The sequence below is a fragment of the Gallus gallus genome, chromosome 12 (genome assembly GCF_016699485.2).
Source record: "Gallus gallus isolate bGalGal1 chromosome 12, bGalGal1.mat.broiler.GRCg7b, whole genome shotgun sequence".
Lineage (NCBI taxonomy): Eukaryota > Metazoa > Chordata > Aves > Galliformes > Phasianidae > Gallus > Gallus gallus.
Genome location: NC_052543.1, coordinates 6561638 through 6583507, shown reverse-complemented (window position 1 = coordinate 6583507; position 21870 = coordinate 6561638). Strand labels below are relative to the sequence as shown.

Below are 21870 nucleotides of genomic sequence, written 5' to 3'. Positions count from 1 at the left end.
TGGTACTTACCTCCCAGGTTTATTTCTTTTCGTAGGTATACACTGCCAAGGGGCACAGACAAAAGCAGCAATCCTTCCCAAAGTTCTTCCCAAAAGAAACTATAATTAAGCTCATGCAGATTTCAGCTGTTATTTTTTTCTGAGTAATGATTTGCCCCTATGACTTAGTCAGCAAGAGCGTTTTCAAAGACAGCAACTGACAATTTCTTTTTTGTGGGTGAAAGCAGAGTCTGACTTGCATTCCTATAGCAACCTGGCAAAGACTTCTCAGTCTCAATCAATAAACCAAATCACTCTGCTCGTGGAACCCCAACACTTAGCCATAGAAGTACTTACAAATGTTAGGGGAAGAAAACACCTCAGAATCTATTTGAACTTATCACACAGCAAGTAGATAATTCATGTTAGCAACGTTAGTGGCAGAGTTAACTGGAAAACTGAACAGTCTTTCCATATACTAAATAACAACATCAAAATCCAGCAGGAAAAACTTCTTTGGTCATTCTCTCACGGCTGACAAAAATAAGAAGAAATGTAGATGGGGGCAGCTGCAGTGAACACCTGATGAGTTCATCTGTTTTAGCTCTCAAGTCGGGATTGCTAGTGACATGAATTATAGACTTATTAGAGAGCAGCGTTTCTGAGTATGGCTTATTGCAGCTAATTCCTTAAATAGAGGCTAGATGCAAATGCAGTCCATCAACAGAATCATTCAGATGTTTGCTACACATTAATGCTGGAAGCCCTGCATGCTTACTGGGCGTTTATGAATCTTGGAGATTCTGGCTCTGAGACATAGCACGAGGCATGGAATAAGAAGGAGGCCTTTGTCTTTATGGGAGCAGTGGCCAACCTCTGCCTAGGGAATGAACTGGCAGTGAGTTACCCTGTACATTCAGAAATGTTCTCATCTGAATGACAAACATTGGGCTCAGCAGAGTAGGTGTGAGCCCTTCAAAGTCTCAGTTAGAGATGTATACCTCAAGCTGCTCGAGATGTATACCTCAAGCTGTATGTATCAGTGGAAACTCAAATGACAATTGTGTAGGCAAGGGCAGATGCATCAAAGCACAGCAGAGCATCAGCAAGGTAGACTTCAATGTCAGTTTTCAAAACACAACACAATAAATGCATAACACCTAGGGGCTGAGATTTTGGCAAAGGTATCTATAAGAGTCAACAAAGATTTGATGTAAATAGGAGGAAACCTCACTGTGAAAACTGCTGGGTCTAAGAAAAGAATTCCCAGATAGTGTATTTTCTACATTCCAACATAGAATGAAGGGTGAGACTAGGATAGTGATAAATACCATGCAGTATTTTTGTTTCATAGAAATTGCTCTCAAAGTTCTGATTTTAAATCATACATAAAGAATATTAGCCACTTGCATAGTGTATGTTGGTTAACTGAAAGATGAAGTATTTAATGCAATGTTGTTACTGTCCTCATGTGAAGCAGCTGCTTCTCTTTTTTTACTGAAGTCAGACAGAAAGAGCAGCTGAGTGTGATCCCAGCTGTATATCTGCAAAATGATCTGGATAGTCTTTTGGACATTAAAGGTTATGCATAAGGAAGGTAATGTAGTTTAATTTTAAAATGTAATACCAAGATGTTTAAAATGTTCCCAAGAAGTTGCTGGCATTTTCAAAAGTATTTTAGAAAACATCAGGGTTGCTTTTTTCTTACTCCACAGCTAAGAATGCAGTTGCTGCAAGCAAATACTTTTTGTTATCACTGTCAGCAGTTATTTATTCCATAATTCTGCTTTTGTGTATCTGTCCTAAATAAAGTTGTTGTATTCATAAGAACATCATCAATAAGAGACATTCTAAAATAGCAAAATCTTAAACCAAGTTATAAAATCCATTATTAAAAACATTGGAAAGGACGTGTGGTACGTGGGCAGAAAAATTGCATGCTAACGTTGAGCTCATTCCTGCAACTTTCTAAAACATAATATCTCACAAGCACAAGATTATTTGAAATAAATTCTTAAATGAAAATGTCCACTTGCGATTTCCTCTGTGTGTGCTTTAAAGCTTTCATTTGCTATAATATGCTTTAGCATTGTTTAGACAAACTCTGCACTGCATATTTATCAGTGATGTGAATGCTAAAATATGCACTGTAGATGTTCTAGGCACTATGTGCCACAAATTTAAGATGCGTATTTTAAGTAAAACTTCTACTGGCTTCTTGATAATGAGTTGTATTCAAATTGCTTCTCATGCTTTGTTGTTAAGGAAATAGTTTTTCACTTCTATTTCTTACCTATAGAGTGAATGGATAGGAACAACAGCCTTCCATAGCATTGCAGTTTTGCGTATACAGATTATAGCTTCACATGGATTCTTTTGGTCAAACTGGCATTCACGTGTAAAAAGTCTGACAACTTTTTAAAATCACTACGTTTTCAATTTGCAAATAATGCAACTGGTGGAATAACTGAATTGCGTCTCATTCTGTTCTTACTAAACTTGTTTTTTGTTTTTTTTTTCCAAAACAGATTGAGAATCTCGATCCCCGAGGAATTCAGCTGTCTGCTTTATTTATGAGTGGTGTCGATATGGCACTTTTTGCAAACGATGCTTGCGGACAGCCGATTCCATGGGAGCACTGCTGTCCATGGATGTATTTTGATGGAAAGTTATTCCAGACCAAGCTCATTAAAGCAAGCCGGGAGAAAGTTCCGCTCATTGACCTCTGTGATGGTCAGGTGCGTAGTTGCAAAGCATGGCAGAATATTCAGTGTACTGAATTTTGGTTTATCAGCCGTTTACTTCGTGTTTCATCTCTCCTTAGGAGGGAAATTCAAAGTGGGTTGCCAATAGCCTTGTCAGCTCTATTTGATCTTAGCTCTGTTGTTGGTGGTTGAAAATGGCATCTTGGTAGATTTTGGAAAAGTAAACTGGTGTCCATTTTTAATCTTTCTGTCTCTGGAAACTGAAATTTGAATGCAGTTATGATCTAAAGCACTTTCTCTGAGTTGAAAACTTTCTGTTCCTTCATTCAAGTCATCTTTTTGTGCCAAGCTAGTGTCACAAAGGACTAAGCTGCTGTGGTGTTACAATGAAGAAAATTGCTAATTTATTTTACAGGTTGTGAAGTCATCTTAGGATTCTTAAGCTTGAACTCTCTTCACAATTCTTGCAGCCATCATAAGATAAAAATGAATTAGATTTTTGATGTATGTAGTTCATGCAAAGTTATTATCTAACTGTAAAAGCAGGGTATAGATGAAGTTAATAGTTTACTGAATGTCCAAAGCATTTTATTTTTGCTGACTATTTGGAAGACAAGAAATCTTTTAACAAAAGAGCTTATTTGTTATTTCTGACTCAAGGGAAACTCCTTTTAGATGAAATCTTGATGGAGGCTGTGATCGCACTCAGACTCCTTAGCCTCCAGACATAAATTTGGTTCTGCAGCCCAAGTTGATGTTGATTATTCTCTTTAAAGGACGGCATTACGTTTTCAGGAGACTGTAGGCTGATGTTTCTCAGTTCCTTTTAAGATTTCTATGTTGCCAACTTCTAAACTGTCTCAGGATTTAGACTTCCATCTCTACTGATACGCAAGGATTTTTTTGTGAACATTTTGGTATGTTGTTGAACTGTTAGAAGATACGCAAGATAGATGATTGTAATTTACTAACTAGTTTTATGAAAGTTTTTGCAGTACTTATCTACCTTTCTGTTCTTTTGCTTTTGTCTTTGAATTTGTTCAATAGATAGAGCTTTAGAGAACTGAAATCAGAATTCTAACATCCATTTATGACATTCTTCTTATTCATAGGCTGAGCAGGCAGCCAAGGTTGAAAAGATGCGTCAGAGCATCCTAGAAGGATTAAATTTCTCCAGGCAGAACCATCCTCTCCCTTTCCCACCTCCACCTGCCATGCCTTTCTATCCAGCTTCTATGTATCCTCGACACTTTGGGCCAGTCCCACCACCTCAGGGCAGGGGGAGAGGCTTTGCTGGTAAGTGATGGGACAGCAGTGCAAAACTCATTGGTGTGAAGTGTTATCTTGTCTTTCACATTCCCCAAACTGAACTGATTTGCGTGTTTGGTTTCATAGGAAAGATACATAAAAAGAAGTGGTTGGCACACAATGTCCTGTGCCAATCACTGCATTTTGTTGTTACTTTTATTAGCTATAGCCTGGCATTATGGAATGTGCTGTATTGCTGCATATTTCCATCAGGATTTTTAGTAGCTGTGCCAGATCAAAATATTTATACAGCTACTGTATGAAAAAGCAAAAATAAGATGAACAAGTCAACGCTGGATGATATGAGAAGATTCTTATTTGAACCATACTTTGCTTCAAAAATGTTCATACATAAATGAGCGGACGCGGTCTGTCAGGGTTGAAGACAACTTTTCCCTCTCCTCACCCCTCTCTGTTTTGCCACAGCCATTTAACCTTTGGCACCCTCGAGTGTAAATACTGGAGGGCACTGGTTAAACCATTCCTGGCTGTTTCTGGTATCATCTCCTCCCTCAAAACCACCTCCGGTTGCAGAGGGCCTTAGGTGTATTGATGCGGGGCTTTCTGAGTAAGACATCATTGAGGTGCCACCACTGTAACCAAAAAGTAGCTGTGAGTATCTTGGTGCTCATTATGCTGCAGAGGCTGGGATGGCTGTTCCAAAGCCAGGTGAAGGCCTGCAGGTGGCAGAGCCCAGCGGGAGGGCTTCGGCCAGGCCGTCCCAGAGGCACTGCGTTGCCCTGCACCAGGCGCAAGCACCGCCAGTGTGAGAGCACAGCCCCACCTCTGGTGCTGGGAGGAAGGAAGGAGGCGGCAGCGGCTCTGCTAGGGGCCTTCCCTGATGCCTGCTCCCCTCACAGCTTTTCCCCTGTCTTTCTTTACCCTGGGTCTAACAGGAGTCTATGGCTTCGGAGGCCCTTATGGGGAAACAGTAGCCACAGGCGCTTACCGGGCCTTCCGGGTGGCGGCAGCGGCAGGACACTCCGGAGCCTTCTCTGGCAATGACAGCAACAGGACTAGCAAGTTTCAGGGCGGTAATTATACCCCGAACCCTTTTCTTAGAGCTTCTGGCAACAGCTTCCTTCACTTCATGGTTTGGTCTGAGGCTTCCTACTGACTCCAGTCTCCCTCTCTCCCTAACTGTCTCGGCTCTCCCCTCCGCAGCCCTCAGGCTGCGCTCTCCGCTCTGCTGCCCGGCCTGTCCCGGCCCCGCACACCCTGTCAGTGCCAGCCTCTCGCGCCTAGAAATCCTCCTTCGGGCACAGAATAAAGCTGCAAACGCAACGAGCCCTTCTGTCTCCTGCGCTTTGAAACATGAGGGTGCAGCCTGTCGTGAGCTGAGCTGTGCTGGAACATATTAACAGTCATTTCCTAAAATGTGGGGACGATTTGAGCTTTCCGCTAAACAACACAGTGTAGAAGTTACCAACTTCAGTTCCTGCTAACTCATTCGGTGTCAGGGTCAGTCTGGACATAGGCGTGAGGCCATTTGTGTGTCCATTGCTTTTGTACTGCACTAGGCGAGACAATGGAAATCTGTAAATTCCAATCCCTCGTTAGGATGGAATTTTTCCATACGTGTAGCTGTTCTTTCTGGCCTCTGAGCTCTTATTCTGGGAGCAAACGTAGCTCTTCATGCTTCGCTCTGTAACACATAACAATACGCATTTGAAACTGAAAGAATTATACAGGGAAGTACAAACCTTTTTGAACTTAATATAGTGGGAACTAAACCACTGATTAACATCTGAAGACTAATTGTGGCTGTGTAAACGCTATGTTTTCTAACCCTTTCGGTGCTGATGGTCTTAGCAGTAACACCTGACTCAGCTGCACTTAGCTTTTTGAAATACATGTTTTGCCCTGGCTTTGATTTTCAAGTACAGGAACAAAGATGAGCAGCATGAATAATAGTTAGAATCACATTCTGGGCAGTTGCAGTTTTAGCCGCTTCGTTTGGAGGGGAAGAATAAACCTACATTTACACTGAGATCAGTTATTTCGCTGTGTTTTGTACCAACATGGCATTAGTGCAGATAATTCTGCCTAGTAACTTCTTTATAGAGGGATCTTAGTCTGATATTTGTGTCTCAGGCTGATAGCTGGTGTTCACTAAAAGAGTTTTTAAGCTTTCCAAAACTACTTCATGAGGAGTGCAGGATTAAAACTTCATGTATCTTACATTTCACTTCAGTTTCTTAGTGCTTACCTAAAGTGCGTTCTTAGTTCCTGAAACTGAAGTACTCAACTACTTTTCTTTTCAGAAACTATGTATGTTTTTGTGAAAGGCTGTGGGAGAAGGGCTGTTGAGGTTACAATTATTCTGAAAGGCCGTAGTGTGAAAAATAACTTAGCAGTACCAAAAAGAGGAAACTGTACGAGTAGTAACATTTGGTCCAGCAAGCTTTCTGCTCAAGTAACTTCAATGTTGCGATTGTGAAGATCAAGTTGTGGTTTTGCTTTTATGTGCAGGAGTCCAACCTATTCCTTCTCAGGGAGGGAAACTTGAAATTGCCGGCACTGTAGTCGGCCATTGGGCTGGAAGCAGACGTGGACGAGGGGGTAGAGGGCCGTTTCCTCTGCAGGTCGTTTCTGTGGGAGGACCAGCGAGAGGGTAAGTGCAGTCTGTGCAGTGTACTTTTCTTTCATGCAATGCGTTTGAGGATACGTTGAGTAAATTATGCCCACTGAGTATTCAAGAAAAGCCATTACACTCATTTTAAGATGTTTTTAATCAGTTATTCAGATGAGCGTAAGCATTTTTATGTGCAAAAAGAAAAAAAAAACATACTCTGAGAGATGCACTGAATTGTTTCGCATGAGGAACTGGCTTGAGGGTTTTTCCTTACGTGAAATCAATAAGTACATTATACCTGATCAAAACTGTCACAGCATTCAATTATTATCTTTGTCACGGTAGAACATTTATTATGGAGTGTGATACATTTTTTAATAACTTCATTATGTAATTCTTCTGTGAAGCAGAAAACAAGGGTGCTTCTCTGTTTAACAGTTCTCTGCTACAGTCATGGTGGGGGATGTGCTTAAGGGAATATTTTCTTCAGCTCTCTCCTTCCGTTTCTCAACAGCTGAAATTACAGGTGCACAGCATTTCTGAAAAAGAACTAACTTGTGTAAAAATTGTAGTCTTTTACTTTAAATTTTTTTTTCCATGGGTTTATTGTTCTGTGCATTACAGAGCAATTATCTGTAATTAAGATTGCATCCATTACAGTAGACAGTGACAAAGTTACGTACTTTGTGTATTGTGTCACTGTTCAACTGTATTAAAGTAATGGAGGAAAGTAGGCATGTTTATGTCATCTTGAGCTAGGAAGCATCTGGAAGAATTAAGTTTTGAGCTGCATAGATTCCTCTCTAAACATCAATTAAATCAAATGTGCAATATCAAAAGCATGGTGCTAAAGTCAGTATGAGCTGTTGGAACACCGATCTTGTTGGACTGAGTGAGAAGATGGTCGGACCCAAAGCACTGGGAGTGTGGGACCAGGGAGAGAAGAGAGCTGTTGGTGTGGGGACAGGGAGAGGTACGAACAGCAGAAACAAGGAAGAAAAGTTCAGCAGCAGAAAACAGCATAGGTGTAAAAACAGAGCTGACATTAAAGTGATGCACATGTGCATCTAGTGTTGTTTCAGACACTTCAGGCAGCTATCCTAAGGTAAGTAGCTGTGCAGGTTAGCAGGACCCATAGGACACCTCTGCTTTTTCACAGCAGCAATGGGAGACGAACAGAATAAGCTCAGGGACATGCTGAGGCACACGGCTCCACTGCATATGTACTTCTCAGTGAAATGCACTGCCTGTGGGCCTGTTTGTGAGAAATGTCCAGGTAACTTGTATTGCCACAGTAAAGACTGCTGTCAGGCTGAGGCACCCGGAGTGATTATCTGGAGACATCTTCAGGCTCAGAGCTGCCTTACCTCTGTACCTACCCTTGACTTCATAAAATAGCAGCTCCTCCATTTTCTGAAGAAGTAAATACGTGAATCTGTGGAAAGCATCAGTGGCCAGAGGCTAGCACTGGGAAGTCCCAGGTTAAGCTCCCTCCTTGGCTGGGTATCAGTTGAAATACTGAAAGGGTGTTGCTGCTCCTTCCCGATCCATAAAATGCCCTTATGACAGAGGAAATGCTGTTCTCCAATAGTAGCTTTTGAGCTGGGATGTTATTTGACCTTTCCGTCAGAAGCACTATCTTGGGCCTGTTAGGCTTGGATTCAAGTTGCTGCCTCAGAAAGACAAGGAAACTGTCAATGCTAGATCTTCCTGTCTCCATCAAATCATAACTGGCATCAAACTTTTTAAGTTTAGTGTTACTGGAATTCTTCAAAGACAAGAAGTTACCATAGGCGTCTCTTAGTGTTTGTTGTTTCTTACTAGGAAGGCATTATTGCTGTTGTTCCATCTAAGGCCATGTGTATGAAGCCTGGGCTCTCTGTAGATTTCCTACTAACCAGCACTTTTCTAGGAAGGTGCACAGTTCATTGACTGCAATTTATCATGTAGCTCTTCACACTTCTATTTCCATTTTTGATCTGTTTCAGCAGAGGGTATCACGTCAGGCTTGTTTACAGCGTTGTCTTATGTCTCTGCAACACTAAACTTGAATGTTCTTAAGGTTATACCAGCTGCTTTTTATTAGCTTTGATCCATCAGTATATCTAGTGTGCTATGAATCTGAGTTGGAAAAATCTATTATTCAGCCCTCTGAAGGATATACTTTCACCACATAAAAAAAAAAGGGATAGGTAATTCTTGTTAAAATCTTTGAAAAGAGTGTAGTAAGAGCAGTAAAACACAATTCTCTCCTCTTTGTCCCGTGCTTTGGCTTTGAATACCCACTATTTAATTTCACATTGCTCAGTGTGGGGAATTGGCGATGTGGAAGGACTCGCAGGGCACAGATCAGTGTTTCTCTGCTGCATCAGTTCAGTGTAACTGGGTTGCTGTAGCGCAGCAGGAAGCAGGAGAACTGAGCAACACCTTAGCTTCCTTTTAGGCTCTTTTTTTGTACAGCTCATGGGGACTTCGATGGCATATGGGAATGAAGTAATAGATATATGAATAGTAAGTATGAGGAAACATTAGGTACGTAGAAACACCCAGCAGCATCTGGCTACTCTGTGCTAGTTTGTGAGGAGTCAGTCTTCATGCTGTGACCTCCCAGTATTGGGCACTGAATTGGAGGCAAAGTAGAGCAGTCGTGTATTTCCAGTAAAAGTAGCAAAAAGAGTTTTTAGGTGATGTGTAGTTTTTGACACCACGATGAAGAAAGTTGTAATTCTGCAATTGATTGCATTAAAACAGTTGTAACGGATGTTTCCATCTGATCTAATCTTTACTGAATCAATTAAAAACAAAACAGGAGCACCACCTGACATGTCCTGGTTGGAAGACTTCATTTAACAGAATGCAAACTTGGATCCCTATTGCTACATGTTGGCTATGGCTGAAGCTTTGTTTTTGGTTTTTGCTTTTTTTTTCCTCATGTTCTTAGAAGAAATTGGATGAGAGAAAGGCAAAATACAAAATTGCTTCAGGTTTGATGGGAGAAATTCAAAATTATAGATGTCTGAGCATATTTATGTGTGGGAATGTTACTGAATGGGGAGACACCTTCTTTATAAATGGTTCAAAATTCTTGCCTCTTTTTTTAATGTTGAAGTATGTTGAGCTCTGTTTTTAAAGTGCTGTAAGGATAATTTGACACTTTGAAAATGTTTCTGCAAAGCTTGAAAGTACTCAGTTACGGTTTCTCAAAAAGTGAAACACAGAAATCATCATCTTACTGCTAGCAGAACAAGTTTGTTTCATTTCCTGCACTTACAGATAGTAGAACACAAGTTCTTGTTTAGGCAGTCATGCTGGTTAGTTAGAGAAATGAAAATGTTAGTCACTGGACAGCAGAGCTGGAAAAAAGTGTTCTGAAAGTGAAATGAAATTGAGAGTACTTCTATATAAATTTGTTGTTGATTTTTGTTTCCTTTTTCTCAATGCTTATAGGCGTCCTAGAGGAGTTATTTCCACTCCAGTGATAAGAACTTTTGGAAGAGGCGGAAGGTACTATGGGAGAGGCTATAAAAGCCAGGGAGCAATTCAGGTAATAAAGCCATGTGCCTGACACTCGTTTACAGGCTAGTACAGTATGGATTTCCAGACCAGCTAAAACTGACAAGCACAGCTTCAAAATATAAAGGTGTTTATTGCAGTGATCTTGCCTACAATTTGAAGCTATAAGCTGCTCAACCAGAGTGGATGGCAGGCTAGTTTTGCATCTCAGTCACTGGCACTCTTTGGTTATAAAAACAGAAATGGAAAATATATTTTGATATGAAGGCTGTGCCTCCTTGGTTCTGACCAGTTGTGGGAATAGAATGTAATTTAGAAAAATGGGAGAAATACAAAGCTGAAACAAATTAGCAGTTCCTATTCCCACCCCATCTCTTTCTCAGTGTTTTTTTCTGGAGTCACAGACCAAAGTCATAACGAACAAATAATAGCAGTAGGACATTTTTTGCTGCTCCATCTAAGCTCCAATGTAAGAAGTTACTCTAAACTTCTAGGAAACAACCCAGCAACCTTTGTCATTTGAACACAGAGTTTCATTTTTGGTGACAATATAAGAAGAGTCTGTGGATCGTAATTATTGTCTGTTCCATGGATCCTTTAAATATAGCTGAAGCAAACTGATGTTTCATATTAAATGCCAATTGCTTCAGAGTTGTGTTTTCCTCCCTTTTTCATTGTTCTTGCTGCTATGCAGTTTTGAATGTTATTGATCCCAGGGTAACGGATGAGTGGGTAGTAAACAGGCAGAGAACTTTCACAGCAAATATACATATGGTTCTTCAGTTTGTCATGTAGACATGATAATGTTAAGTGTAGGGAAGTACTTGCAGATAGCAGGCAGAGATGTTCTCCAGCAGGTAACAAAGCATCTGTTAACTTCAAGTAAAACTTATTCTATTCTAGGTGTAAAAATTGAAGTATTTTGAAATAATTTTCTTCCTTGCTAAATTCCTGTTTACTCAGATTGTGTATTGTGTACAGATGTACCTATGTATTTAAAGCTCTAGATCTTGTGTACTTTGAATAGAAAAGAAACCACTACATTAATTTCAGCATCTTGGTTCCAAGTACCTAAACTCATGAAACAAATGAAGCCAAGAGAAGGGGCTCCCAAGTATGGCAGGCTTCCCGCAGGCTTACGTATGTAGATGTAGTGCAAAAGGTACCTGTAGGTGGTAGACAGTCTTAACAGACAGCAAATTTGACCAGTCACGTTTTTGTTAATAATATGTCATTTGGATGGTGAATACTTTTAATTACATGTAGCTTAACCTAAAATTGTGCCTGTGATATTGGGAAGAAGGAGAAATGGTGCAATTTCCTACCAACTAGTCCAGAGCTCATCAGATTTCACTGTCATCAGTCACTGTAACTGTAGTATATGTTCATTTTAACAGGAAGGGACAACTTGGAAAGCTTAATGCATAACAAGTAGATGTTGTTACCTAGTAAAGATTAACTGGCAACAGTACACTTCTTTGTCCTACAAACCTGAACAGTTATTGAAAGAATGTTTTCATAGGGCCAGACTGAGATGTGCACTTTCGCAACAAGTAATATTCTCCCTGGAGAATCCAGTGGCTTTATTGTCACTAACTATGGGGTGACATGAATAAAGGTTGGAGAACGCAACTGAAATAAGCAAGTTCTATTTATCAAACATAAGATGTGCCTATATCTTCCCAAGATAAGGTCTTCCTGCCTTGATCTGTGTTTTACCTTCAAAATCTTGAGGCAGTTCAGGAGAGTACTAACCATACTGATTTCAGTATGTAACAATTAAGATTATTAAACCATGAAGCTGTGTGCTAATGAGTTGTATAAGATGTCCATATCTGAGTCACTTCTTAATATTTGACTTTGTTAACAGTATAACAGATAAGTACGTTGCTTCTTAGCAACCCAGCCTACTTGTGTTGTTGTTTAAAGCCTGTTGTGGTTCTGGAACGCTAAGATTCATTGTTACAGATGCTTAAAAACTAAATATACATTCTTATGTTGCATAAGTCCAATTTCTGTTACGACAGGCAGTCATGTAAGATTCTGCTCTATCCTTTTTGTATGAAACTGCTTTCCTACCCTCAGGAGCATATAGACCAGTATAGAGAATATTGCACGGCACCTTTTGCACCTTCAAAGAATTGTGTGAAAATGAGTTTTGGTTTGTATTGGAATGACATGTAATCGTAAAATTAAATGATCACGTATACGAAGCAAGAAGCAGAGTTAAGCTGTATATTGATTCTCAGTTTTGGTATTGCCATGCACTTTGGAAGTGTCGACGTAGAAAGAGCATTTTAGCACAGGACCACCAAAAGGCATGGCCAGACAGCACTCAGGCACTGAGACTGCTTTAACATCTGTGCTGTGCTGTTCCTTTTGTGTGCCACTTGTTATTTCAGCAGTGCATAATGTTCGGTGCTCACTTGTATTTGTGCATGCTGCCTATTTTAGTAGTGCCTTGTAACAGATTGTAGATATACAGCAGTGGTTCTTCAGTAATTTTCTTCTTTTCTTAAAAAATAGGGCAAACCTCCTTATGCTGCTTCAGCAGAAGAAGTAGCCAAAGAACTTAAGTCAAAATCAGAGGAATCTAAATCCTCAATTGTGTCTTCAGATGGATCCCTGGCTGAAAATGGAGTTGTGAATGAGGAAAAACCAGCTTCCCAGATGAATGGGAACACAGGAGACATCAGGGCTTCCAATCAGTCTGAAAGTGCCTTGAGTAATGACTCTAAAATGTGCAATACAAATCCTCACTTAAATGCACTAAATGCAGACAGTGTTTGCCATAAAGATGATGCTCTTGAGGCCACTGTCTTAAAAAAAGAAGAGTAAACTTATTTTTTATAGAGGGTGAAGGATGTTGGGAAGGGTCAGGATTAGGAATATCTGGAAAGAAAGAGAGCCTACAGTTACGTACATTTTTTCCTTTCCGTAAGAGAAAAATGAGGACTTTGGAAATTCGGATCCCTCTTTGATGTCAGAGATTTAAACAACACATTTTTAGTTTTAACCAGTTGTAGTCAAAATGCTACAATAAAACAAAAAAGAAAGAGAATGAAGAGCATTTGACTCCCGCACTTAAAATGAAGTATACATAAAGTTTAAACTGGTTATGACAAAAGCTTGTAGTTTTGTTTTTTGAAATATAAAGAAAACAAATTTTGGCAGTCTTTAAGTATATATAGCTTAAAATATAATTTTTAGTACTTGGCACCATATGTATGCCATTATATTTGATTTTGCATTACTGTGTCACAATAAAGCTTTCTTTAAGGCTTTGATTTCATGATTATGGGGGGAAAAAGGCACAACCACAGTTTTTTCTTTCTTAAATTTCATCACCGTTGATGTGGTTCTTTTGTGTTAAAATGTGCAAACTATCGAAACTAAAAATTATAGAGTAATCTTGCAGTTCTGCTGATTTTAAATGTACATCATACATACTTTACAAGCGAGTTAAATGGAGATAAACTTGAAATCATAGAAGATGCAAATGACCTTTCAAAATAAACACAATGTGTTCTGAAACTTTTTGTGACTAATACCATGCATCCGTGATCAATGAACTATGTGGTTTTGAATCAGACGTAGACCATTAGTACTACTATTTGAGCTAAACTTCTGCATGGTTCATAATTTTTAAAGTGTGTAGTTAATATTATGCATGTTATTGTCCTCTTTCTTCCATTCTTACAAGTACTGTGCCCATTTGCAAAACAAAAAGCTAATAATCAGTAATAGTCCTATAAAAGATGTTAACTATGTTTAGTCATTGACTGATCTTGCTCTAACCTTAAAATTTTGTGATTATTGACCTCTGTTGCATTTATTCTAAAACTTTAAAAAAAAAAAAAATTATCTAGCCGTTTTGAATATCAACGTTACCCTGGTGTACTCATTGCTGTATGCATTATTGTTCTCTGTTGCTGTTTTATGCCTTCATATTAGCAAATATGAAATTCTGTGAAAAACAAAAAAAAAAAAAAGCTTTAATCTTCAAAAAAAAAAAAGTACCCCCCTTCTGTAGCAGGAAACAAATGGCTTGTTCTTGAGAACTTTCCCATCAAGAATTTAGTATAAGCAAATATACCTGTATCATTTTGATGTTTTTGTTAGTGTTTCCAAACTTAATGTACTTCAAAATCAGAATCATTTCTTTATATTCGTTTTCATATAATTCTCCTGATGCTCTTCATCACACATTAGTGATCAGAAATGAGGTGTAATTCCCCATTCCCTGCCCGCAAGAGCTAAGTAGGTATCTTAATGTAAGTTGAAGGGAGTTCTGCCCCAACTCATGGATTGTGCAAGAATGAACTACTGTTGGGTTTGATTGGTTGTAGATGGATTGTGGTGTGGTGTATTTGAAGGCTATTGAATGCAACTTACAGTGCTTAATAAAAATCTTTATTCTTTTAGTATAAAATACTGTATGCCTTTTTTGTCGAATATTTTTTTAAGCACGTGCTGTAAATAAAAGGTTTTCCTATGCCCAAATAAAGCGACTGAGTTAGCAGACCACGTCCGTGCTGTCCTCCTGAGAGCCACAGACGGAGAGCAGCGCCGGGCCTTCGCGTGCTGCCTGTGCTGGGGAGCGGCACACCCGGTCACTGCAACACCCCATCCTCATCTCATACCGCTGTTCCACGCGGCCGCTCTGAAGTGCAGCATAGCTGATACGATGGAAGTATTCCTTGGCAATGCCACGGGCAGTGAGGTTAAAAAGGAAAAGAGCGTGCCCCCACATGTTTGCAGTGGTGCCTCAGGGTCGTGTGTGAGATAGCAGATGATCAGCGCTGCTCCTCGTAGCTGAGAGCAAATGATGCTGTTACGTGAGAGCTTTCTCTACATAACGGATCGCACTGACATAACACGAGGAGTTATTCATTTATACTCGGTTGATATCAGGATAGCTTTTCTGTCTAGGCCCGCCCTTATTGTCTGCTGTCTCTATCTAAATGTTCATCTGCTTACTCTAGTGCCTGACACACGTTGTTAAAAGCAGCCTTGCCCTGAGCGTTTTTGATCTCGTGTTGTGTCTACATGAGCAGTATTAGCATCTCTGTGCTTCGTGTGGATGCAGTTTATAGCAGTGCAGCTGCGTTCTGTGCAAATCACAGCGATCGTTCTTCATCCCTCCCTTCAGAAGCAAAGTGAGCTGCAGGGGAGCGGTTTTCCTGGTGTAGCAGCGCCGTGCTGGGGATCGTGTTGCCTAAATTCTTGGGATCGTGTCCCTTCCTACCTGTGCGCTATTCCACGTTGTGTTATTCTTCACTGGTCTGTTGTGGAGGTGTAGCCAAGCTCATGTTCCAGTGAAGTTCCAAAGCATCACTTACCTCCTTCTGTAGTAGCACAGGATGTGTTCCACTGCTGCAGCACAATCCAGGCGGTGCCGTGCAGTGACATCCATGAAAATAAATCCTGGCTGGTGTTAAGTGCATGGGAGGTGTCACCTGTGTGCCATGTGCTGGAGATACAGTCACTTCATTCATTTCCATCGCGTAACCAAGCCACCAAACTTCTGCACGTGCAGCCGGAGGGTGACAAGCTGTCCACACAAGCATGGTTAAAGTTAAGATGTGAAGCTACGCCAAAGTGAGCCAGATCATTGCCCCAGATGTAAAAAAAACACACTGACTTCTTCCAGAATTGGTGGTGAAAGTTTGACTTGTGTTACACTTGTGCACATCGCCTGGGTCTCTTCCTTGCTTTGTGTCCTGTTGAAGTGCCTGGCTCCTGGCAGCAGGGCTGCTGGACACTGGGCAGGGAGAATAACGAGCTCTTGGCAGCTTGGAGGTACTTGGGGAGCCTGCGGGTACCAGCGCTCCCCGGTGCCCTGACTGAGAACGTGGGTATCAAATCCAGAACCAGCACAATTTTTGCTCCTTGCAATTGAGGCAGCTGAGCTGTGTATAGCTGGTGGTTCTCTCTTCTCTGCATTCATTTCTGCTGCCGGTTGTGCAGGGATGGCGCAGCACTGAGGTGCAGTGTGCCTGTTGGGCGCCAGCAAAGGGTTCTCACAAAACACTGGTTCTGCCCTAAGATTTCCTATTAATGACCCTGAGAAATGTCATAGAATCGTTTGAGTTGGAAGGGACCCATACAGGCCATCTGGTCCAACTCCCCTGCAATGAACGGGGACACCTATAGCTCCGTCAGGTGCTCAGAGCCCACACAGCCTGACCTTGAGTGTCTCATGTCACAGAGCATCCACCGACTCTCTGGGCAGCCTGTGCCAGAGCCTCATTGCCTTTAGTGTAAAAAACTTCCTTACATCTGCCCTCTATCTGCCCTCTTTTCGTTTCAAACCATTTCCCTTTGTCCTATCCCACAGACCCCACTAAAGAGTGTTCCCTTCTTTCTTACAGCCCCCTCAGATACTGACAGGCCGCTCTCAGGTCTTCCTGCAGCCTTCCCTCCTCCAGGCTGAACAGCCCCAGCTCTCAGCCTGTCCTTGTAGGGGAGGCATTCCATTCTTTGAGTCATTTTTTTCTGGCCCTTCTCTGGACACACTCCAACAGCTCCATGTCTTTCCATGAGGACTCCACATCTGGACAGTACTCCAGGTGAGGTCTCCTAGCACAGAGCAGAGGAGCAGGATCACCCCCCTTGCCCTGCTGGCCACACTGCACTTCACACAGCCCAGGATACAGACGGCTCTCTGGGCTGTGAGGGCACATTGCTGGCTCATGTTCAGTTGACCACTCACCCGTGGTCTGACTGCCGTGACTTTTCAAATATCACGGAGAGACTTTACCTGTCCTTGGAGTTCCAGAGCTCTGAGCTTATTGTGTAAGGGTACCTGGGGAGGCAAGGCAGGTAGGGAGATGGTTTGCTTGTGACACTGAGCAGAGACCTGTTTCCATCTGTCCTCATCTCTTAGGTTTCCTCTCTCTTCCCAGCAGTGACCTACTTGGGGTGTATAACCCCAGCGCCTTCTTCAGTGGTATGGCAGGGAGTCTCTCCACCAGTCTATCTCCTGCTCACACTCCTTGATGCTCCTTAATCTCTCCACCTCCTCCTTGAGCTCTGTCACCGTGCTGAGCAGTCCATCCACCTTCTCACACCTCACACAGGTGGTATCTCAGCCACCCTCCGGTGGCAGCAGCAAGCTCGGGCACTCCTTGCAGCCAGAAATCTGGACAGCCACATTTTTGGGCAGGCACTCGATCTGGGTCACTGCATTCGTTTTGGAGAGAGCTTTTTGCCTCATGGAAGCCATGGCTAGATGTATTCTCCAGGAGGCAGTCGCTGGGTAAGCCAGTCTCCCAAGTAGGGAGGGATGCTCTGCCCCCCAGCTCACCCTGCATGCAGGAACTGCCATGCAAGCTGACATGCCACACACACTGTTCACTGTGCTCCTGGGAGCTGTACCCCTTAAGGGTCACTTTTGTAATTGGAGGGTGTGATGCTGCTGCTCCAGGTCCCATCCCCACCACATCCAAGCTGCTGAATCCAGCTCCTTGCCATCACCCTGTGCATGCAGCTTCTGGAACAGGTGCCAAAGAGTGGATGGTTTGTTATTCCTTACGCACACCAACCTGCCCTATAAGAAGTGAGCCTTGCTATTTCCGGAGTGGAATCTGATAGGAATAAAGACACTGATTGTCAGACCTGCCAGCTTCCCTACAGACAGCATTTTGCTATCCATGCCCCAGGCAGGGCTGCATTGGTGTCAGGTCCTGCGACAGAGCACTGTGCTGGAGCTGCAGCGTACTGCTGCACCTGGCCCAGCCTATGGCACAGCCCTCTGAAGCAGCCGAGGCCTTTCCTCTCAGCTCCAACTGCCTGACTATGAGGGAGGAGGGGACTGGCCCCAACACAGTGAGAGCCCAGTGCTGGGTCAGCCTGACAGCCACTGCCCCAAGCCTGTAGCATTGCCTGGAGTTGTGGCCAAATGCAGGACCCAGCACTTGTTCTTGTTGAACTTCATCCCATTGGCCCCAGCCCAGCGATGCATTCTGTCCTGGGCTTTCTTGCTCTCAGGCAGATCAACACTTACACCAACCTGGTGTCATCTGCCAACTTACTGAGGATGCACTCAATCCTCTCATCCAGATCAAATTCCCTCATCCAGATCAATTTATTTAAGGTGCTACCTTCTGCTTTACCACAGAAGCAAATTGCCAGCGAATCGAAACAAAAAAGTGACAAACATTCCAAAACTCTCTTTGCAAACTTCTGGCTTACTGGTAACAAACAGTTCCTTGCTGCTTTCAGGAGCCGTATTAGCTCAGAATGCTGTGCGCTGTCGTTCTGGATCAGTTGGGTCATGCAGCTTGTAAGCCCGGGTGAAAGAACTCCAACACGAAGGAGGAGATTCAAGTCTTCACCGCAGCCCTTCCTTGGGCCCTGGTGCTGCAATGGATGGAGGCAGAAGGCAGCTCTCACACAGCAACGTGCTTTGAGTGATAACAACAGAATAGGAGCCCGACTGCCACGTTACGAAATCTTGTTCACAAATGGTTTAAATGCGTTGGTGGACATTTTGCACGAGGCTCCACTCTGGCCGCAAGACCTGAGCGACTGCGACCAACATCACTTCCAGAAAGCACCTCTGTGTAGCACCCAACCGTGCTGGCTGCTTGCAGAGAGAAGAGGAGCACACTGCGGGCAGGCCCTGGGAAGCAGGCAGTGGCCGGGGGTGCAGGAAGGAGGGAGGGCTGTGCGGGAGCACCAAGCTGTGTGCTTTTGTTCACGAGTGCCAAGGAGTGCCGGAGCTCCCGCCGCCCCGCTTGCCTGCAGAGGGCTGCCGAGCACAACCGGGCCTCTCCTGAAACACTTCCCAAGCGCTGGGGCCTTCTGTGTGAGCGTAACCCAGATGCAGCAAATGAAGGCCGCAGCCCGGTGAAGGCGCTGGCAGGCAGCCCGGCCCTGGGCCGCTGACACGGCCTGCTGCCACAGCATGAGACAAAGCGGAGCTGAGCCACGAGGCCTCACTGCGAGGCTCCATGAGCTCGGCCCAAGCAGGCCTGCTGTGCTCCTTCACTCTGTTTTCACTTACTCCGTCTTTAAGTACCCTCCTGGAGGTTAAGTTTGCTGTGAGGAGCGAGAAGGCGTAGCTGGCACGATGCCTCCTGGGCTCCAAACGTGAGGACCACGTTCAGTGCAAATATTTTCTCACCAAACCACTCGCTCCTGTCGCTGGGCTTGGCAAAACGTGGCAGCCATCCTGCTGCTCTGCACCCCACCCCTGCTGCCCTTCCTGGGCTCATCCTGGGCAGCGAGGAGGAGTCCCTGCTCGCTTACCGCTGCGGCACAGCAGCACTGGGAACAGGGCAGGAGAGGACGGACTGTGAGGAACTTCCCAAACTATTGGAGCTTTGTCCTCCAAGAAATGCATCTGAGACTTTAAAATCTCATAAGAGAAACTGGTAAGTTTTTATTGACCTCTGTAGGTTGGTCAGCGTTCAGGTTTCACGTACCCTGCCAGCCTGTGGTGACCCACGCTGAAGACAGAGCACTGCTGTCAGAACGATGCTGATGTCCAATAAAGTTGCTTCCTCATGTCAAGGTTCTGTGTGTGTGAGACTGTTTGCTGAAATGAAGCAAAAGAAGAGTGTTTAAGCGGGAAAGCGCAGGTATGGAGTGATAAATGCGATCTGTGTTAGCTGTTCCAAAGTCCATTCTTTAACTAAACCTTTCAGCTAATTTGCTATATGAAAGGCCCTTTTATCCCAGCCCCCTTTTGCAGTTTCAATTGTTCAGTTCCTTGCCTTGGTTCAGAAACCAAGACAGCACAGTACGGTGTTCTGCGAGATCTGACCGATCAGTGTCATAGGATCTGGTGTCAGATGGGGAACTCTGGAAGAGGCATGCAGTCCCCACAAGCTCCCCTCCTGCTGAAGCCCAGTGATCCCTGTTGTTTCAAGGTTGGTTTCATGGACGGCTTCTTTGTAAACATTTTTTTAAAGAGCAGATATGGTCAAAGGGAAAAAAAAAGATAACTTGGTTTACCTTTACTAGTCCGGAAATAACTCTGGGGACAATGTGTATAGCCACATAGCACCGTAAGTAGAAATAAGCTTATGCACCACTTGCTGTAGAGGAAATATATAGGAAGAATGCTTCAAAGTGATAAGAAGAACATCTGGAAAGCTCAAGAAGTGGTAGCAAAGACAACCACTGCAAGAGCACGTGATTGAAAATCAGCGAACACGTTTAAACCTCTCCTGCAAAGGTTCCAACAGGTGTGGCAGTGAGGAGAGGACTACAAAGGTGCTCACAGCTCATGCAGTGGTTGTCTGGGCCTCGTCTCCTCATCCTGCATTATCAGAGACTCATAGGATCGTTACGGTTGGAAAAGACCTCTACAATCATCCAGTCCAACCATCCATCTACCACCAGTACTGCCCACTAACCACATTCCTCAGCGCCGTGTCTCCATGTTTCTTGAGCACCTGCAGGTGACGCAGCCCATTCAGCACAAGCCACTCTTGCAGTGTTTTTCCTAACATCCAACCTGAACCTCCCTCGGTGCAATGTGAGCCCACGTAACACCCTAGGCTTGCTCTTCTGCTTTTCTGGTGGAAACACTGAGTAATTAAAATCTCAGTAGTTGAATTCAGGCTGAAATGGGGTCTAGGTTTTTCACAGGTATATACTTTTGCCACTCAGCACTGAGGAAAACAGACATTTTGTGCGCCTCAAGATGTCATTCAAAACAACTGAGTCATGATGTAGGCCTATAATCTCAGTCCTGTGTTACCACACCTTGAGCTATGCCAGAAATTCAGTTTCACTCGTAAACATTCATGGTGGGCCCAGGAATGCCATTCCCAGCACTAGTTCACATGTAGTTCATCATGAGCGCTGCCTGAAAGTCACTTCTGTGGCACATCAATCCAGGGGGCAAGGCGAGCAGTTTTGACAGTCTCTCTTCAGTCGACCTAGGCAGGTTCTGCCTGTATCAATAGTGGCTTTCTCTCTCACAGAGCCCAAGGAACCATGCAGCCAAACTTTGGGAAGCCCCGTCTTATTTTTCTGGCACTGCTTTATCTGTTTTTTTCCACCTCCCCCCATCTCTGCTCTGTCTCTCGACATTGCGAAACCTGAAGTTATTTGGGCCCTTGAATTTCCTTTGTCCGCTACAGGGTGATTTCTGATTTGGCAGACTGCTGAAAAAACACCAAGAAATGCCCGTTTTTCTCTTTTTGCTTTAAGACAGATAGATTTTATCCTCCCTCTGAAAATGAGAGGGATTCAAGACACCAAACCTGTCGGAACTGGCACTTGCACATCAGCTGGGACACCTTGTGATTACTTTACGTGACGTTCTCGTACTTGCAAGGGACATGTGTCAGCGGCTGTTGAAGATGCTCAGATGTGTCCCAGCAGAATGCCCTGAAGCATGCCTTCCAAAACCACCCAGAGGGCTCTTTGGACTCTGTGCAATGGGAGGGGGAGAAGTTCTGTGTTCTCAATCTCAGCTCAAACTCAAGGGTTCCTCTTCTGCCTTCGCCACTGCCGCTCACCCATCTAAGAGGAGGAAGTACCGCGGTGTTGGGCATTTGCAGCCCACAGCAGTAGTGGTGCAGGTGGCTCTCGGCACGTACCCCGCAGCCCGTGGCTCTGGGTCGGTGCTCGGTAGGCGCAGGGTTTTTACCTGCAGCTCCGGGGTAGCAGCCCAGCGTGCGACAGCGATGGGGCTGGCACGGATGGAGGTGGTGGGGTGCCTTCCAAACCTATCACATAATTCCAACAAACAAAATGCCTTATTTTTTCTTCTTCTTTTTTTTAATAGTAACCAACACACGGCTGTGTTCCGAGGCCCTCCACCCCTCC

General features: G+C 43.6%; 2 protein-coding genes across 4 annotated transcripts in view; both read left to right on the top strand.

The window, feature by feature from the left end:
- The window catches only part of FAM120C (family with sequence similarity 120C), a 51227-nt gene extending 36715 nt beyond the window's left edge, over positions 1–14512 (top strand). For 2 of the 3 annotated variants that reach the window (XM_015293433.4, XM_414325.8), the window contains exons 13-18: positions 2508–2717; positions 3797–3980; positions 4889–5026; positions 6465–6606; positions 10015–10111; positions 12607–14512. In XM_015293433.4, the coding sequence (XP_015148919.2) occupies positions 2508–2717; positions 3797–3980; positions 4889–5026; positions 6465–6606; positions 10015–10111; positions 12607–12918 (1083 nt within the window). In that variant the 3' untranslated portion in view covers positions 12919–14512. The remainder of the gene's footprint in view (positions 1–2507; positions 2718–3796; positions 3981–4888; positions 5027–6464; positions 6607–10014; positions 10112–12606) is intronic. The other variant, XM_015293434.4, reaches the window with a different exon arrangement.
- Positions 13650–20209, top strand: LOC121106656. The gene has a single exon (XM_040646700.2). It carries the CDS (start codon positions 17984–17986, stop codon positions 18935–18937), a length of 954 nt encoding a protein of 317 aa, XP_040502634.1. The 5' UTR covers positions 13650–17983; the 3' UTR covers positions 18938–20209.
- The last annotated feature ends 1661 nt before the right edge of the window (positions 20210–21870 follow it).